This window comes from Trachemys scripta, chromosome 8 (genome assembly GCF_013100865.1).
Source record: "Trachemys scripta elegans isolate TJP31775 chromosome 8, CAS_Tse_1.0, whole genome shotgun sequence".
Classification (NCBI taxonomy): Eukaryota; Metazoa; Chordata; order Testudines; family Emydidae; genus Trachemys; species Trachemys scripta.
This window is the reverse complement of record NC_048305.1, coordinates 4,587,154-4,604,313: the sequence shown is the minus strand read 5'-3', so window position 1 is coordinate 4,604,313 and position 17,160 is coordinate 4,587,154. Positions and strand designations below refer to the sequence as shown.

Here is a 17,160-nt window from a genome sequence, read left to right as displayed (position 1 = left end):
TTCTTAAAAGCAGAACTTTATTATAAAGAAAAAGTAAAAGAAGCACCTCTGTAAAATCAGGATGGAAGGTAATTTTACAGGGCAACCAGATTCAAAACACAGAGGATTCCCCTCTAGGCAAAACTTTAAAGTTACAAAAAAAACAGGAATAAACCTCCCTCTTAGCCTAGGGAAAATTCACAAGCTAAAATAAAAGATAACCTAACGCATTTCCTTTCTATTACTTACAATTTGAAATCCTAGATGCTTAATTCAGGTATAGCTTTAGGAGATGTATTTTCCCTGCTCTGGCTCCTCGCTGACCGGGGAGAACAACGAAGAGAGAAAAACAACAACCTTCCCCCACAGATTTGAAAGTATCTTCTTCCCTCATTGGTCCTTTTGGTCAGGTGCCAACCAGGTTATTTGAGCTTCTTAACTCTTTACAGGTAAAGGAGGGATTTTATGCTACCCTTAGCTGTATGTTATGACAAGGCTTTATCAGTGAGGCTGGCATTTTGCAAAAATTCGGGGATAGTTTCTAAATAGCTCGTTTGCTATCACTGCTTATTTCCCACTTGACATCCTGGATTTAAACGATCCCACACAATTACGCTGGTACTAGCAGCCTGAGTTCAACTAATCCTGCTTCTCTACAGAGATTGATTCTGCCACCCTTTGATTTCAATGGGACTGCCTGTGGAGAAAAGCACTAAGCCTGCAGACTACTTGCTGAAATCCCATCCCCTGTAAACGGGAGTAGCGAAACCTGACCAGTGGCAGCAGTCGAAGAGGGAAGTGAAGACAGACACATCCAATTCTGTCTTCTTGCATTTCTCTTATTGCTGTAGGAACTACTCAGTCAGCTTCATGGTACTAAGCCAGATTCTGGGTCAGCGTTGGGTGGTTTTGGAACAGTGGCATCGGAACAAAAATACTGTTCAGTCAGTTCGTGCAGAAACTTCCTTTTAATCATGAGCTTATAAAGTCTACATCATTGAACCAGTAGCACATCTCAGAGAATTTACAACCTCCACCAAAGAGCCTGTCTCTCTCTGGCTGACTGTGGGGGCTAAAACACCCCAGGACCAATGTAAGACCTGGTAAATATGGGGCTCAAATCCACAGCCAGAGGCTGGGAAAGGGAGCTCAATAGAAAACAATGCTACTTTCAGCATCAATGCACTTTCCTTGATAGCATCTGTGGCAACTGTCTCCCCAGGCTGAGAATGGAGCTCTGGCCTCTCTCCTATATACATATCTAAAAACTCTGCTCAGCCATAGGGCGGGGAGGGGGGGTGGGGGAGATAGAGTGAGGCCACAAGTGCATTGGCCCCCCAGAGCAATACTGCCAGATTAGTTATTGCCAGCTCATGATACGTGAAACAGCACTGGCATTTAACTCAGCTCCTGGCCACAGAACAAATGCCCCACGGCTATTCAGACACTCTGGTGATGAGCGCAGTGTAAGACCATATACAGAATAGAATGGCCTCGTGAAAGTAGAGAGCAGAGAGAGTGTGTGGGGGGGGGAGGGGGTTGTTCTTTCCTCCCCATCCCTTTGACCCCTCCCCCCTCCTCCCCAAATATGATGTAGGATTCTCAGGGCAATGACTGAACACTTATTCCATGTATGGTTTTATTATTAGAAAAGTCAATGCATCCACAGATTTGATCATTCAAACAAAAGTGAAGCAAGGATCTTTACAGCTATACAAAATAGGAGAAGCTATTTGCAAAAAGGTGTTTCTGTAGTAAAAAACAACTCCCTCTGCTTGGCAACAAGCTGCATCAATGGAGCAGAGCGCAGGGAAGCATGAAACCCAAGAGTAGAGATTTGCAAGACCTGCTAAAACCCGGAGAGGTCGAAGGCTGGGACTAGAGATTCATCATTACTGATGAGCCAATACTGAGGAACGCAGGTATGACAGCAGTCTACTCTCATTAGTTGCCTAGACTCCTTTTTTATTCTGTTTAAGCCACCCTTTTCTTTCCCTGGTGGTGCAGCAGAGGCTGTTCCCTTCCAGTGAAGAAGCTCAAAAGCTACGGAGTGCCAAAAGTAACAAAATAAGGAAGTTTTTAAAGCACAAAGAAAAAGACGCCCTGTGTGGAACGGCAGCTTGTGGAGCAGATGAGGGGTCCCAGTGCCAGCGTCAAGCTGTTTCCTCTCAGACGTATTCTAATCGCCTCTTACTGAGACATGAAGTAGTGCAGTGCGTCACTTTTAGACAGTAGCCTAAGGAAGTCCTTCAGTGATATGTGACAAACGTCGCAGACAGTGACTCATGGGTCAAGTTGTACTGAAAGGTAATGAGAAATTCTCTGCTTTGTTGTCTTAATCACTTGACCAGGAACCCATCCCTTCTGGTTGCCCTTCATTTATTACTACAGGGCCCCGCACCCTGTTACGCTGGACAAATCAGTCCCGTTACAGCTTTCTTCTCACTAACGGGCCTACGTGTAACCCTAGTGCAACACTTGTCTTCTTGAAGCAAACATCTTGCAGGAAAGAGAAACACGTCAAAATCCTCAAGCCCCATCCCAGACCTCAGTACGTATGGAAGAGATCAGCACCCTTCAGCAAGCTGCTGCTTTTGGATACACAGAGCAACAGGGACCTTAGATTCTGTTCTTTCAAAGCTGAAATCATTCCGGAGACTCTGAACCTTGCCGGATCTTGTATCCAGCACAAACTTAGCAGGAACATAAATATGGGCCTCGAAATTCAAACTCAGCTGGAGAGTTTGGTTAAATACTCATTAACCGGTTACCCTAGTCTTTTCTCTAGAGTGATTTAGCTTCAGTTGTCCTCAAAATAGTCTTTCCTGAAAGAGCTCATTAACATACTCAGCTATGGGAGCGCAGAACGAAGAGTGATAAGCAGTCAGCCAAACTAAGGACTGGTCTACACTTCCATCGGCACTGCTACGTCTCTCGGGGGTGTGAAAAATCCACACCACTAAGAGACACAGCTAGGTGGACGGAAGAATTCTTCATTGACCTAGCTACTGCGTCTTGGGGAGGTGGATTGCCTACCCTGATGGGAGAACCCCTTTGGTCAGCGTAGGTAGTGTCTACACTCAAGTACAACATAGGCACAGCTGCGCTGCTGTAGCGGTTTAAGTGTAGCCAGACCCTAAGAAACCACCTGCATTTTTAACCTGCCAGATTGCCCAGATGCCTAGACTATGCTAATTGCATCCTTCATGTCTCCTGACAAATTGTACAGCTAAGACCTAGCCAGTCAGCATTTTATCATCACCACTGTAGTACCAGTGATTAAAGCTTCGTTTATTTTCTGTCCCTACCCCATTCCCAGGCAAGGGAATGATCAAGTGGGCAGATGTGCTTTCTGCTCGACTAGCAGGATTAATTCACTGCTGTGATAATTCAGTTCGAGTCTGGATCAGAGAGATCTGTAGCACAGGCAGGAGTAGCTGGAAGGCATCTTGTATATACGAAGCACTGTTTGAAGCCTACAAAACAAAACAAATTACATTAGAGCCATTCATGCTACCAGTCTTCATTTCTGCTTGACGTGTGTATGCTATATGGTCACTGATGAGTAATATACATAAGCAATATCAGGCTACTACTCTCAGATGCAGCAACTTCTTTTCAGTTAAGTCTACTTTTTAAACTCCAGTTTATCCCACTGGGCAAAAGGTGGCCAACTGACTCATGAGAATGGCCATACCATTTCTGAGCGGATCCATCTAGTTCAGTATCCTGTCTCTGAGAATACTCAGTACCAGCTGTTCAGGGGAAGGCATAAGAAACCCTGCAGTAGAAAGGAAGCACACACCAACAAGGAACGTTTCTTCCTAACCCCCTCAATTAGAAGTTACCCACTTCGGGAATCAGTTGGGAAGCATACGGATTGTCACACACTGAATGATGTGACTTGTCCAAGGTATGAACACAGCAGTTTCTAGGTTTCTAGCCCTTGGCTGTAACTGCTAGAGCTGTGGCAAAGTCTACCATTTTGAGCCACAGGGGTTCACAAAACATTTCAGGTTGGAAGCTCACACTCAAAACAATTCATCATCAATTGAAACAAAGTTTCATGCCAAATCACACCAGTCATCCATGGTCCAGTTAGAAGCTTTACAGGCTTTCATCAGACTTGGGCTGAGTTTCTAACAGAAAACAGGATGAGTTTCCTATTGGCAGGTCTGCCCAGCTCTAGCAATTCCTAGAGCCCCACAGCCTACTGGACTGTGAAATCTGCTGTGCATTCAGGCGATACCCCTGAACCGTGTGAACAGCTTCAGATCCTGAGGGAAAAGCGAGCTGCAAAAAACAGAAACCAGCAATTTCTGCTAATAATAAATCCTTGGCTTTCAAGCATAAGAACCCCTACTCGGATACTCCAAGCAAATAGGGATGGCTATTCAGACTTTCAGTGGGGAAGTTTGAAATTTTTAATGCAACATTTCACACCACGTGTGACTATCTGAAAGCTGCAGCCCTTTGCCCATCTACACAATGGGCATGGATTTTTCATCACATCAATTTAGAATGAGTTCTCTCGCGAAAGATTAAACAGAATAGTATGAGCCCGATGAAAAGTTTCAGCTCAGTCTCATTAGTAGGCCAGGATTAACATGTAAGGACTGGCTTTAATATTTTAGCGCCTTTGTTTGTTTATTGGTAGTTTGCAAATATTCCAATTCTACCTCGCTTCTATCTGAGAAATGGTTACTGTTTATTTAACTGGAGAAAAGAGGCATGTTGAAAAAAATCCATCAGAATCAAGTTTTCCTGGCAAGACTACCACTGAAAATCTTATTAAATTACAGTATTTAGAAAGACAAGCTAATGGGTTTTGTCTGAATCTGTAGAATTTCTTATGTTTACCAGCTGAAATTTGGGAGTTGTTTGAAGGAGAATTGCCAATTAGCTGACAGGAAAGGCAGACATTTCACAAAATGACATTCTCTTCTGCTGCATCTTCTCTAGACTGTTCTGAAGGGATCATGTTTATACTTTACCAAATACGTTGCACATCTGGCACAGATGATAGTAGCAATGCTCCCTTGGATACCTATTAAGACTTGTAAATTGCCAGTTGGGGAAGCAGTCTTAAGCCATGGTTTAGAAAACGGGACATGAAACGGGATAATGAAGAGGGGATTGACTAGTCTGTCCACATTTCAACATTAGTAGCTGTAAGTGTATCATAACTGACCTCCAAAAACACTCCAGTGATTAATGGGTTAAGCACATCTGCCTTCTCTTTGACCTGAAAAGATTAGAGATACATCATCCAGCTTGACAATCTGATTGCATTTCCTTTAAACAAAACACAGGGCCAGATCCTCAGCTACTTTAGAAATCGACGGAGCCCGCTCACCGTCAGTGAAGCTGCACTGATTTACAGCAGCCGAGGATGTGGACCATAGTATGAAAATAGAGACTTGCACAAGTCCCAGCATGTACCAAAAGCGTGCTATATACAATGATGTGCACCGAACTTCCAGATGAACTGGGGAAAGCTTCCTGAATTAAAGCAAGCTAATGGGACATATTTCTAACAAAAGCACCTGTAGGCTGGTATGAACTAGGTCTAGGACAATGGAAGGGTCTTGTGTATGAGTTGAGCACTGTGCGTATATGCAAACTGCGGGTTCCTTTCAGAGACAGCTCTCTGTCTCTGCAGAGGAGAACCCATGAAGGAGAACATCACAAACCATAGAAACATAAAACAGAATTTCCCCACCATTTCGGCTACCAACGTGTGAGAGGGGTACATAATCCTACAATAATTACACCTTCATCATCGCAGACATTAGCTACTTAGTCTCCTCAAAGCATGGAAAGAAATGGTCTGAGCTGGATGGCTTTACTTCAGTAAAGTTCACTTTGAACTCCGATCCAGGCTGAAAAGATACTAGCTTTACAGGCTGATCATGTGAAAAATCTGAAGGTCAGAATGAATTAGGATGCAGCGAAGCTCATCGATAACACACCTGTGTATTTTAAAAATACAGAAGCTGAGACAGCGTGAGAAGCTGTGCAGTTGAACAAAGGCACGAGAGCATTTCAGGGACACTATAGTCTGTTTTGAATGCAGCATGAGGTTGAGTGGGACCAACCCATCTCATTCCTGTTAAACAAGAAGTAGGTCTTACCCCTGCAGTTGTTAAGCATGTAGTGAACTCTTTAGATAGAGAAGACAATTCTTTACACAGCACAATAGTCATTCTGGGAAAGGAAAAAGGAAAATTATGTAGTAAAGCACATTAAAAAAAAAATCCTCTTTACTTTGCCATTGTCATCTGTAAAACAAAATCACCCACTTCCACATGTAAATTTTTCTTTAAAAACAAAAAGATGGATATAAATGTTTAAGGGTCCAATAACATAGCATACGAAGAATGAGAAGTTCCAAATAACATCTGAAAAGAGAACAAGGCTGACAACTGGAAGCAGATTTCAGAGAACAGGAATGCCTGGTCCAAAGGGAACACTACTCACTTGCTTTTTTAGTTACAAGCAAGAAGTGTCATCTTGTTTGTAAGAGAGAAATAGTTATTTTACATGGACACCAACTGCCTCTTAATAAAACAAGTCCCTGCTTGTCTTAAGCAGTATCGGTGAGATAAGTCTGCCCATTGTGGGCTCCATTTTTTTCTTTTTAAATGCCTGTCTACTAAACTAGCTCAAGTTTAGGGCAAAATTCCTGTCTCAGAGCTGCATGAAAGCTGTCACATAATATTTCCCTTTCTCCACGTGTTCTTGTCGAGAAATTTCTGTATGTACAAAAGACAGTCAAGTTCTGTTTAGTGAAGACAATACTGCCCGTAGCAATTTCTAACATAAATGCAATCGGACATAAACTGCTGGCTGAGAACTGTGGAGGGAAGCTGCACAGTAATGCCTACACCAACAGTAGGATGGCAACCTAACCAGGTACTATAGCATAATTCAAAGGACTTACTGTGAAAGGGCTTTGGCTCGGCCTGTGGCTGACACCTCTTGCTTCTGACCATGTAGGACCAATGCTGCAGTTTTGTGGAACATTTCAATGGAGTAGGCTGTCAGTTCAGCCAGACTTCTAATGGCAAAGGCATGAATATCCTGCAGGGGTTACAAAGAGCTCATTCCAATAGGTTTGCTATTATTTTAAAACAAGACTTCTCTCCACTCTGCTCCTCCCCCCTATTCCCCCATCTCTAGGAGTGAATGTAACATTCTAACTGGGGGTTGAAAGCCATAAGCAACCAGTTGTCAATATAGGATAATGTGCCAGCCCCTCCATGGTTAGATTTCATTTTCTCTCTCTCCTTTGCCCAGTTACCTCTACCGATGTCTGAGCATCTTGGTCAGCATCCCCTGAATCCAGCTGTTGGTTTTCTTCGCTCATTTCCCCCTCTTTTGGAGCTTCCACGTTGAGTCTTTCAATCCATTCACGAGCAGATCTCCTTGCCTGTGTAATAGGAGGCACAGACACATCAGCATGGCACTTAATGATTGGGAGGAGATCCTCCTGCCCTCTGCAGAAGGTGGAAGACTGGATCTCTTTGTAAGAAACGGTTACTACCCCTGCATTGGTGGAAAGAATTGGGACAAGCAAGTCAGTCACCTGCTGAACTTTGCAGCGGGGCGAGTGAAATATAAGGGAACCGGCTACTGTGCACACATACTTTCGGCACTTGTTTTTCTTTCTTACCAGATTGTACCCAGTGCCGCTTTAACAGCACAACTGAAATGAAGAGGTTTTTTTAGGGTTTCCAATAGACGTTAGTGCCACTCAGTGGACCACAGTGGTATTGTAAGAGGGTAAGAAAAGGAGACATTCCTCTAAATTTATTAACTGGTCTGACGGAGAGGAAGTTGCCTAAAGATGAGTTCAGACACTGGGTTATGGGATCATGAAACTGATCAGCAATAACCCAGTGTGTGAACTATACGTAAGAGACTTGATCATTCCAGTACTGAGAACCCTGGAGACGTTTATGAACTATTCGAGAACATATAAGGAACATTTGTCATTTTATATTTTTTTTTTATATTATATATATATAAAAATAAAGACAGCCCTTGCTCCTTTTCCATAGCTTCAACAGAATGGGCCATTGTTAAAGATATAATCTTCTGACACATTTTTAAAGCTAGGAGACGATTTTAAAGCCAGATGTTGCGAATGGGCAACAGGGGATGGATCACTTGATGATTACAAGTTCTAGTTCACTGGCCACTGTCGGAAGACAAGATACTGGACTAGATGGACCATTGGCCTGACCCAGTATGGCCGTTCTTATGAGACCAAGAAAGTTCATCTTATCAAGGGCTCCAACATTTCAATACTCCTTATCGTTCTGTAATTCCCGGGGGGGGGAGGGGGACGGTCTTTATATTTTTAACACCTTCCCCAGGAGTTCAGGACCTGGTCTCCTGAGATATACCCACCAGCCATCAAAGGACACAAAGCTAACTCACCACGGCTAGTTTGTCTGGCTTGGCAGAGACCTGCAGTTCGAAGAAAAGCGCAGTTATTTCCTTTGTGAAATCTTCGTCTCCTGAAGGAAACAAAGCAGGTTTGCCAGACTCGGTAGAGTAAGATAGTTTGTACTACACAAATAAGTGATAATCAGGAAACAGACATTGTATAACCATGCAGCTTGTTTCTGCCCACATGCCTCCAGGGTTCAGCTACTGCTGACAACCAATGGCTGCATATAATTCATTTTTAAATCACATATTCAACAAAGGATTCAAACCCCTCAAACTTGGTCTTTTTGAATGCAATTTATTGGGCATTATTTGGTTTTGAGGGCCTATAGATATGTCACTAGGACTAACTAGCCTTTGGTCAAGGTAATTCTATTTTTACAGCTAACATCCAACCACAACCAACATAAATTCTGCCTTTCAGAAGACATCTGCTAGCACAGCACCTTAGAGAATTTTAAGGCCATTTAAAGCCAATGGTTTTCCTATTATATATGCAGGACCAGATGTTGACAAAACAGGATAAAAGCTGTTGGATCCATCATGTACAAAGATAAAAATTATAAATAAGTCTCTAGAGTACCTAACACTGAACGCGCCAGCCCTCTTTGCTCAGCCCCCGGGGTAAAATGGAAACAAGAACGTCGTTTATGTTCAAATTAGTGAAAGCTTCAACAACTGGACGCTCCCTGCTGTGCAGGTTGTTTCTGAGCTTTCCGATGTCCCTCCAAACTGTGTGGCCAACACTAGTAGAAACTTTTCCCTTTTAAAAAAAAGGTGCCTTTTTTGAAGTCAGATACTGCTACTAATAGGTTTCCCTTAGCTCCAGGAAAGGAGGCGGTTGGGAAGAAGTTATTTTCTTGGGATTTCCTACATAGCCTCTCCCTTCACGCCCTTCCGCCCCAGTCCTCCCCTCATTTTCTTCTCTCATAAGACCCTGCATCAGAGAGACCTCCTTTCTTCTGCCCAAGGTGCACTGGATGAGCTAATCAGTTCCACTCCTGCACTGTGAATGGGTCCCTGCAGCGGAGGAGTTCTCCCCATCCTCCCAGAGATTAAGGGCACTGCCTTTCAACAGTGCTCCTTACTGCTGGTAGGTTGAGGATCAAGAGACCAGCTGAATAATAACCAACCCTGGGCCTTTCACACATTGCTGTGGAAGGCTAGTTGGTTTTAAATTGGAGTTTAAAAACCAGCCTCCCCGCCTGTAAACGCGGATCCCTTTTATTACCTTTCTTCTCTTCCTCTTCATCATCATAAAATTCAGCTAATGAAAATGCTTCTTTGAGCTGCTCCAACTCCACTTTTAACATGTCTAACTCTTCTCCAGAGAGGGCGTTTATAACCGACTTCACCTAGTTAAGAGCGAGACAGCCATAAAGAGAGTCATAAATGCAACAGGAAAGAGAAACAAGATGGAAATAATACAGTGCAGCAGCATTAATGACATGCTGACACCAAATGCAGCTGTCCCTTTAGGACAGAGTTCTCTGCCAGGCCCCATTAAGGAGTAATTGATTCTTTACCAGGCTTCCTGATGTTTCATGTTTCAATTGATATTTGCCAAAAATTGAATAGCTGGGATCCAATTTTTGTTACCCTAGTAGGATCACCAAGGTTGAAAAATATCACAGTACCCACACATCAGGAAAGCTAGGAAGAATAGAATTGTGTGTCCCAGGATGAGAATGTGTGACCCAGTAGCCAATCAAGCGTCAGGTTTATGGAATCAGGGGTCAAAGTGAAGCTAGAGAGCTGTACCTGCCGCTAACTACTTGAGCACAGGCGTTTGCTGCCAATGAAGAAGCATCGGCTTGTTGGCCAGAGGGCAAATGACAGCCGGGGAAAATTCATATTTAAAGAAAACAAAAACCAGAGAGTGGCTCCTTTGTTACAGGCTAAACTGCAACATACTACACTCGGCTTAGTGCTTATCATTTTCCATTTCCTGTCCATGTGTTCTGCTCAGCCTGAAGGAACCAGTCATCAGACTTATTTTTGATGTAACATATATAATGTAGATGAAGTTTGTGGCACTATTATTAAGATTGCCTAACACTTCCCATAAGAAGATCCTGTTTTCAGTTGCTTAGCCACTTGGGCTGAAGTTTTCCCCGCCAAGTTGTCTGCCCCAGGATGAATTTTTCTGGGAAGATTTCAGCTAGAATGGTTCAGCCATTCTAGGGAAAAATACATTCTGCCCATGTTCACTAATTCCTGGTGATTTTTTTTTTTTAAATGCTCTAGCACCCCAATTCTTTGGAGCAGACACTTGAAATTTAGCAGAGGGTAGGAGTATCCCTTGTATCCAGAGTGTGCCTCCTGCCGCCCCTGTGAAAATCCACCCCCATTTGGACAATTATAAGCCTTTATTACACTTTGCTAATGCTCACTGGAGATTTCTTAGATATTAGCAGCTCAATTCTAGCTGAAGATTACGTCTACAAAAGCATGCTCTGGCCGCAAGGCCAAGCAGGACTTTCCCTGCTATTGCAGCTCTGGGCTGGGCTGGGCTGGATCTGGGCATGTGTACTGAGAGGAGGAAGACTGTCTGTCCTGTGCTTTCAGGGCAAGTGGGGAGACAGAGTAACTTGAGACAAGGAGTCCGAAGGATGCAAAAACTGGTACTGGCTGGGCAAGCACATCGAGTCTGGGAGTTGGGGGGAGTGAAAGGAGATGAGGAGATGGAGTTAATTACGTGTGATCGTGCAATCAGACAATATCATAATGCATACACACAAGGGTCCAAATTAGGTTGCACAGCTAACCTTAATTCTGGCATTTCCAAAATTTTGAGTGCTTGACATTGCAACCATAATAATGTTCTTTAAACAGGTTTTTGTGCATGAATAGAATCTTTTTCCTCCTCAGCTGCACATATAAAATAGAAAGGAAACTGCTCAAAGCCATTACCTTTGAATCACTCTCTCTGGAAAGCATCTCCAAGGCTTCCAGATGTGAAAGACCCTGAAACTCATCAAAGAGTAACCCATAATGGGCTTTCTTCTCAGTAGCCATGGTAACCTCGGTAGCTGTCCGCTGCTCTTCTTTCTCCTTTGCCTCTCGCAAGACCTGAAAAAGGAAAAGCAGAGGCGTCAAACCAGCGCGTAGAGAAATTGGATAAGGGAGGCGAAGGCCCCAGTGAACAATTTTGGGAAGCGTTCACTTGATGCTAATACTGAAGGTTCTTTAAAAGGAAAACATAGGGAAGAAAAAAATAAGAGAGAAACTAATACCTGGGATAGTGTAGAATTCCTGTTCATTAAGCCCTTTGTTTTCTTGAATCCAGGGTCTCCTTCAGCTATCACATCCATTGTCTTCTTTCCAATGAATTCCAAGGCATCCAAACCTCCACTAATAACACTTTTCCCCTAGAAAGCAGATTTGCAAATTGAGAGAATGCATGTAAATAATACTTCTGTTTGTGTAGCTACAGTTAGTTTAAATTTATTATTAAAATATGATTTATACCAGAAGTGATGTGGGCCAAATGCTCATGTTTCAAGACACCCCCATCCCTATGTACAGTAAAGAGCATGAGAAACAAGAAAGAAACACTAGCAGCCAATGTTTTAATGGGAGTGCTCAGCTGGAGTGGATGGCCCTCCACCACAGTTGTAACAGCCATCCTGAATTTATAAAATGCACAAATTAAAATCTTTCTTTTGCTTCTCTTCAGTCAGAAGAAACTTGACTATGCTCATTTATCCATTTTTAAAGTATGTCGTGAGACGGTTGCTGAAAACTTAAAAAAAAAAAGAAGTGGCCTTTGCATTTTGCTCTGCTGGAAGTGAGGTTTCTCTTCCAGAGTCACCAGGAAAGCTCTGCGTCTTGCACTCCAGAGTTTTACACTTGAGGGCAGAGTCCCATTGGAACTAGCTATGGTCAGTAGGACAAGTTGCCCCCCACCCCAAGTACTTTGGGTCAATCCCACAGAGGACTATGAAGAGGAAGGCTGGAGTCATTCCTAGAAACTCCACTGAAGTTAGTGGAGTTACTCCAGGAATGAATCTGCCCTTGAATTTGGCCAGAAAAGACAGCAGAGCATTGGGGTGACACATACTATGCTGCAGATCTGAAGGCCAGGGTAACCTGTTCAGACTTTCATAAAGAAAAGCCAGATAAAATAAAGAGTAGAATCAAGGTTTGTTGATATGAGGCTTCAGAGTCAAGGAAAAATAAGTGATTTTAGCCTATTTCCCAGCCTCCCCACCCACCCACTCACTGTGCTTTGAACAGCTGTAGAAAGAGTGGATAAAACTCCGAAAGCTCCACTGATGGGCGAGGAACTGCTGTCCTCAACTCCACCTGTACTGCTTGCTTCAGAACTCTGGCTTCCTGCATCGGGGGGGGGGGAGGAGAGAAGATGTTTTATTTTTCAAAACTCGCAAACAACGACAACAACAAAGTTAAGATTGTAAACAGATATCGTCCGCTTCAGGCAGGCAAATGCACAAATCTCAGACAGAAGAGAGGGCCGCAGCAGGTGAGACAGAAAGAGTTAAGATCACTCTGCTTTGACGCTAAGACTCTGCAGCGCTAACAGAAATAAGCACTGGAACAGTAGTGTAGTAAACAGATGTCAATCTCAATACACACAGAGCAGATCTGTTGAGTGTAAGATGGTGCTATTTTTAGACCACACTTGGAGAAATTCAAAAATTACATTTCTTATTTTTAATAATAAAAACTGACCTCCTGTAACAACTTTGGCCTCTGATGAGATTTCACTAGGGCTGGGAATCCCAAGGGACGTCTCTGCTTTTTCGATGACATTCGAAATACCTTGTCCTAGAGAAGGCAATGCTATTACTTCAACTCTAAGACAGAACTGCATTCACTTTAGCCACCAAAAAAGCAGTGATTGAATCAGAAATAAGATTAACCACCAGGGGCTGTACACGGGAGATACAGACACAGATATATAAGCAACACACACACACACACACACACACACACACACACACAGTGTTACCCAGTCAATACTAAAAGCAATTGCAGTCTGGCTTGCTTACTGACCAGCATAAAGAATTCATCTTACATTGAAGCCTTTATGCTGTATCCCACTGATGAGAAAGTCTCAGCTGGTCATTGTTTGTGCCAGCTCCTTAAAAGTCTGAAAGTTATTCTGCTGTACATGTCTCCCTATCTCTCATTTTGCTTTTTGATTTTTTTCCCCTGTATTTTGAACAGAGTGCTTGACTTTTGCCAACTCTTGCTTCTGAATTTGAAATCTTGTACTTTACAGACAAGCAATACAGCATAAACTGGAGACATCTGTGAAAACTGAAGCCTGATTTTAGACTGCAAAAAGAGTTAATATAAGAACGGCCATACTGGGTCAGACCAAAGGTCCATCTAGCCCAGTATCCTGTCCTCCGACAGTGGCCAAGTGCCCCAGAGGGAATGAACAGAACAGGTAATCATCAACTGATCCAATTATATCAAATTAGCAAAATGCCAGTAAGCCCTTACCTACTGTAGCTACTGTGGCCGAGGCAGTGGAGAGAAGTGACTTTCCCCAGCTCCCCCAGTATCCCCATCCCGTCTGAGAGGCATCAGTGGAATCAGATACCTTTATTTAGAGAAATAGAGATGGAATACAGCAAAGTGACTGACTGATCTCTGAACTGTATCTTTGTGAACCTCTTTTTAACAGTAGTAACAACACTGAATTTCAGCCAACATGAACACATATCGCATATCGATCTGTGACCTCCTTGATCTTCAATAAGTATCATTCAATTATTCAGTTAGGGTTAAGTTCACCCTCCTGCAACGAGGCCAGAATAAGTGAACAGAGCAATTGCTACATTGTATCAGACTTGTGGTCCATCTTGTCCAGCATCCTGTCTCAGACAATGGCCAGCACCAGATGCTTCGGAGGAAGGTGCAAATGTGCGGTAGTCTTCCCCAGTTTCCAACGAAGGTCTCTTCCTAAACCCTAAATAGAGTTTAGGTGGGGTATTATTTCAGAGTTGGGAGGGAAGGAATTTGGACACTACTGTACTAGAGATAAAAATGGAGGAAGAAAAAGGGAGAGCAGGAATGAACAGCAGAAGTGTTAATGTTGGTACCCTGTAACCTTCCTCTTCCGCATGCAACCCTCTCTCAGGAATGATGTGCAATACCAAAGTTTAATGTTGAGCTATCCGATGTGTATTTGACCATAAAGTAACTTCACTCTACTTTAAGGAAAAAGAAAGGAGACTGCAAAATGCGAGAAGGTTGGGGTATGGAAGCAGTAAGGAAGGTAAGAAAGAGGAAGTTGATTTAAAAAAAAAAAAAAAGATTCATAGTTCATTCCCCCCGTCCCGTACCTTTCTAGTGCAGCAGTCAGTGTTCTAATGTCATTTGTTCCACCCTTATCTAACCCCCCCATGAGAAGAAGCCAGTTCTTAGCTATCCTATCTGTGCAGTTCTAATATAACGCCATGACTTTCTGCCACTCATGGGGAGAAGTCAGGGTACATTCAGAGACCCAATTGCCAGGTTTGATGCAAAACCCAGTCAAACCAATGATTTAAAATAATGCATTTTCAGCATTGCTCAGTGCAAAACTCTATTCTGCGGGAACTCTGCGGGAAAGGGCTTCATCGTTGTTTCCAACACAACCAGGATTCTGCTGTGTTTAAAGTTTGTGCAATTTACCAATCTGCACGTTCAAGGCGTCAGCACAGAAACATACTTTCAGGGCTTGATCCACTGGCTCTCCTGTAGTAATAGGCTCGCTGGAGGGTTTGGCTTCGGGTCTTTTCCGAGTCAGAGCCACAGGTTCAGGTTCATCCTCTTCCCTACCGCTGCTCTGCACGGACCCAGCTTCCTCCGCTCTCTGGCCAGTCTCATCCTTCTGGGAGGCACCTGCCTTTAGACTTTCACTGCCATCTTTTTCAGCCATGACTAGAACATCGCCTAGAAAATAAAGTGATTCCAAGAATAACAGCAACCCACCAGGATATTTTTGACATTCCTTTAAAATGCTACAGTGATCTCCTGAATAGCTAACTGAGAAGACACCATTATTCTCTCCCTCTCCCCATATATATGCTCCCACTCGCCTTCTATAAGTCAATGAATTTTTTGAGAAACAAGGTGGGTGAAGTAATATCTTTTATTGGACCAGCTTCTGTTGGTGGAAGGACAAGCTTTCAAGCTACACCAAGCTCTTCTTCAGGTCTAGGGAAGGAAGCAGAATTCTTTCTCAGTCAGTCTGAACTATGCATGACTGACAGGAAACAGTATGACCGGACTTTAAACTTCCAAATACGACAGGTCACTCTATCTAAGAGCTATACCCTCCCAGCAGGAAAGGAACTGAGCAATATCTATAAGTGCTGCACTACAAGTACAAAGGGTATGCAGATAATTTAATCTATGGCTTGTCTCGCTAACCCAGGCAGCTTTGGTGGACTGTTTTTGAAAAGCGTTTGCCAAATACGAAAGAACGGCATTATTAGAACTCGGGCAGTTGAGTAAGTTGCAGCGCATTTATTTGAGTGTTGTGCATTTATGGCAGAGCTTTTTTAAAGTGTACAAACAATTTGGAAATTCATCGTAATCGACAATTTGCACTTGAAGTCACAACCTGCCATAAGAATCCAACTGCTGGATAAGGACCTATAAACAACCACTTGTAAATGAGATTTTCCCCCCTCATTGATGTGCCAAAGAGTCTTCATTTCATTAACTCCAAGTCAGTTAATAATTAAAAGTTGGATGTTAATGCAACACCAGACATTGTAATAAAGCTCGTTATATGTGCAAAAAGACGCCAGCTTATTTATGGCTGCTATGGGAATCAGACTTTAAATAGCCTAACTTTGATGTACTAAAATATCTCTGGTAAATCAATACAGTAACATTCCATTTTACATTTATTTTTAAGTCCCAGAAAGTCTGCTGGTGATGCAATCAGATCAGCTTGTTACATTGCAATGCACTGGTCACCTTTCTCTTAGTAAGAAAGAAGAGACAGATCACTACTCTGTCAATTTAAGATGACATTTCCAAAATCCTAGGTGCATGTACCCTATTTCCCCCTTTGTCTCTTCATCCCCCACCTACACGTCCCAGAGACATTTCTACGCTCCTGGTATTTTACAAACACATGCGCCGCCTCAAGCCCTTGCCCGCGGGATTTAGACACACGTTCTCCATCACACACAGGATGTAAAAAACTTGACAAGTGCAATAGGGCTCCAACTCCCTTCTAAGGTTCAACGTTCATGCTCCCAATTAGTCACCCACCCTGCCCAGAGGAAGGTGCATGACCCCAAAGTGACTAGAAGACGGACTAATTTGAGAAATCATGTTCACTGTTAGCTATCTTCTCAAACATGGCCTCCTGTCCACGTCCCTCCCTAACACACCCCACCCCGGCCCCCAACCCACCTCCTCCAGATCCCCCCCTAGCATCTCAGCCCTGATCCCCTCTTCCAGGGTCTCCCCTAGCATGCCCCACTCCAGCCCCCCAGGATCACTGCAGCACCCCTCTCCCTGTCCCCCCTCCAGGGTCTCCCCCAGCACTCCCCACCCCTGCCCCCCAGGATCACCCCACCCTCACCCCCTCCAAGTTGTCCCCTAGCACACCCGACCCCTGCCCCCCCCACGACCCCTCTCCCTGTCCCCCCACGATCTCCCCCCGCACGCCCCACCCCTGCCCCCCCGGACCACCACTCCCACCCCCCCCCCCCCCCGCGCCCACCCGCCGGGCAGCCCCCCCCC

At 43.8% G+C, this 17,160-nt stretch overlaps 1 protein-coding gene across 2 annotated transcripts; it reads right to left on the bottom strand.

Annotated features, from left to right (window-relative positions):
• Nucleotides 1–1,604: 1,604 nt before the first annotated feature.
• On the bottom strand, nucleotides 1,605–15,395 carry FAM114A2 (family with sequence similarity 114 member A2). 2 transcript variants are annotated; one of them, XM_034778234.1, is made up of 13 exons: nucleotides 15,125–15,390; nucleotides 13,912–14,011; nucleotides 13,132–13,227; nucleotides 12,662–12,774; nucleotides 11,673–11,807; nucleotides 11,350–11,508; nucleotides 9,668–9,791; nucleotides 8,425–8,504; nucleotides 7,283–7,411; nucleotides 6,923–7,062; nucleotides 6,114–6,186; nucleotides 5,171–5,224; nucleotides 1,605–3,455 (listed from the first exon to the last, which is right to left on the bottom strand). In XM_034778234.1, the coding sequence occupies exons 1-13, from the start codon at nucleotides 15,332–15,334 to the stop codon at nucleotides 3,354–3,356; spliced, it is 1,515 nt and encodes a 504-aa protein (XP_034634125.1). In that variant the 5' UTR covers nucleotides 15,335–15,390; the 3' UTR covers nucleotides 1,605–3,353. The 2 variants fall into 2 exon arrangements, with proteins under 2 accessions (XP_034634125.1, XP_034634126.1); XM_034778235.1 differs by lacking the exon at nucleotides 5,171–5,224 and having other exon boundaries at nucleotides 15,125–15,395.
• Between the last annotated feature and the right edge of the window lie 1,765 nt (nucleotides 15,396–17,160).

Bases quoted from the DNA above. Each gene is read 5' to 3' on its own strand.
- FAM114A2 (XM_034778234.1), bottom strand. From the start codon at position 15,334: ATGGCTGAAAAAGATGGCAGTGAAAGTCTAAAGGCAGGTGCCTCCCAG. The intron at 7,063-7,282 runs GTAACTGGGCAA...TAACCCCTGCAG, and splicing joins ATGCTCAGACATCGGTAGAG to GATATTCATGCCTTTGCCAT. The intron at 5,225-6,113 runs GTAAGACCTACT...TAATCTTTTCAG, and splicing joins CATGCTTAACAACTGCAGGG to GTCAAAGAGAAGGCAGATGT.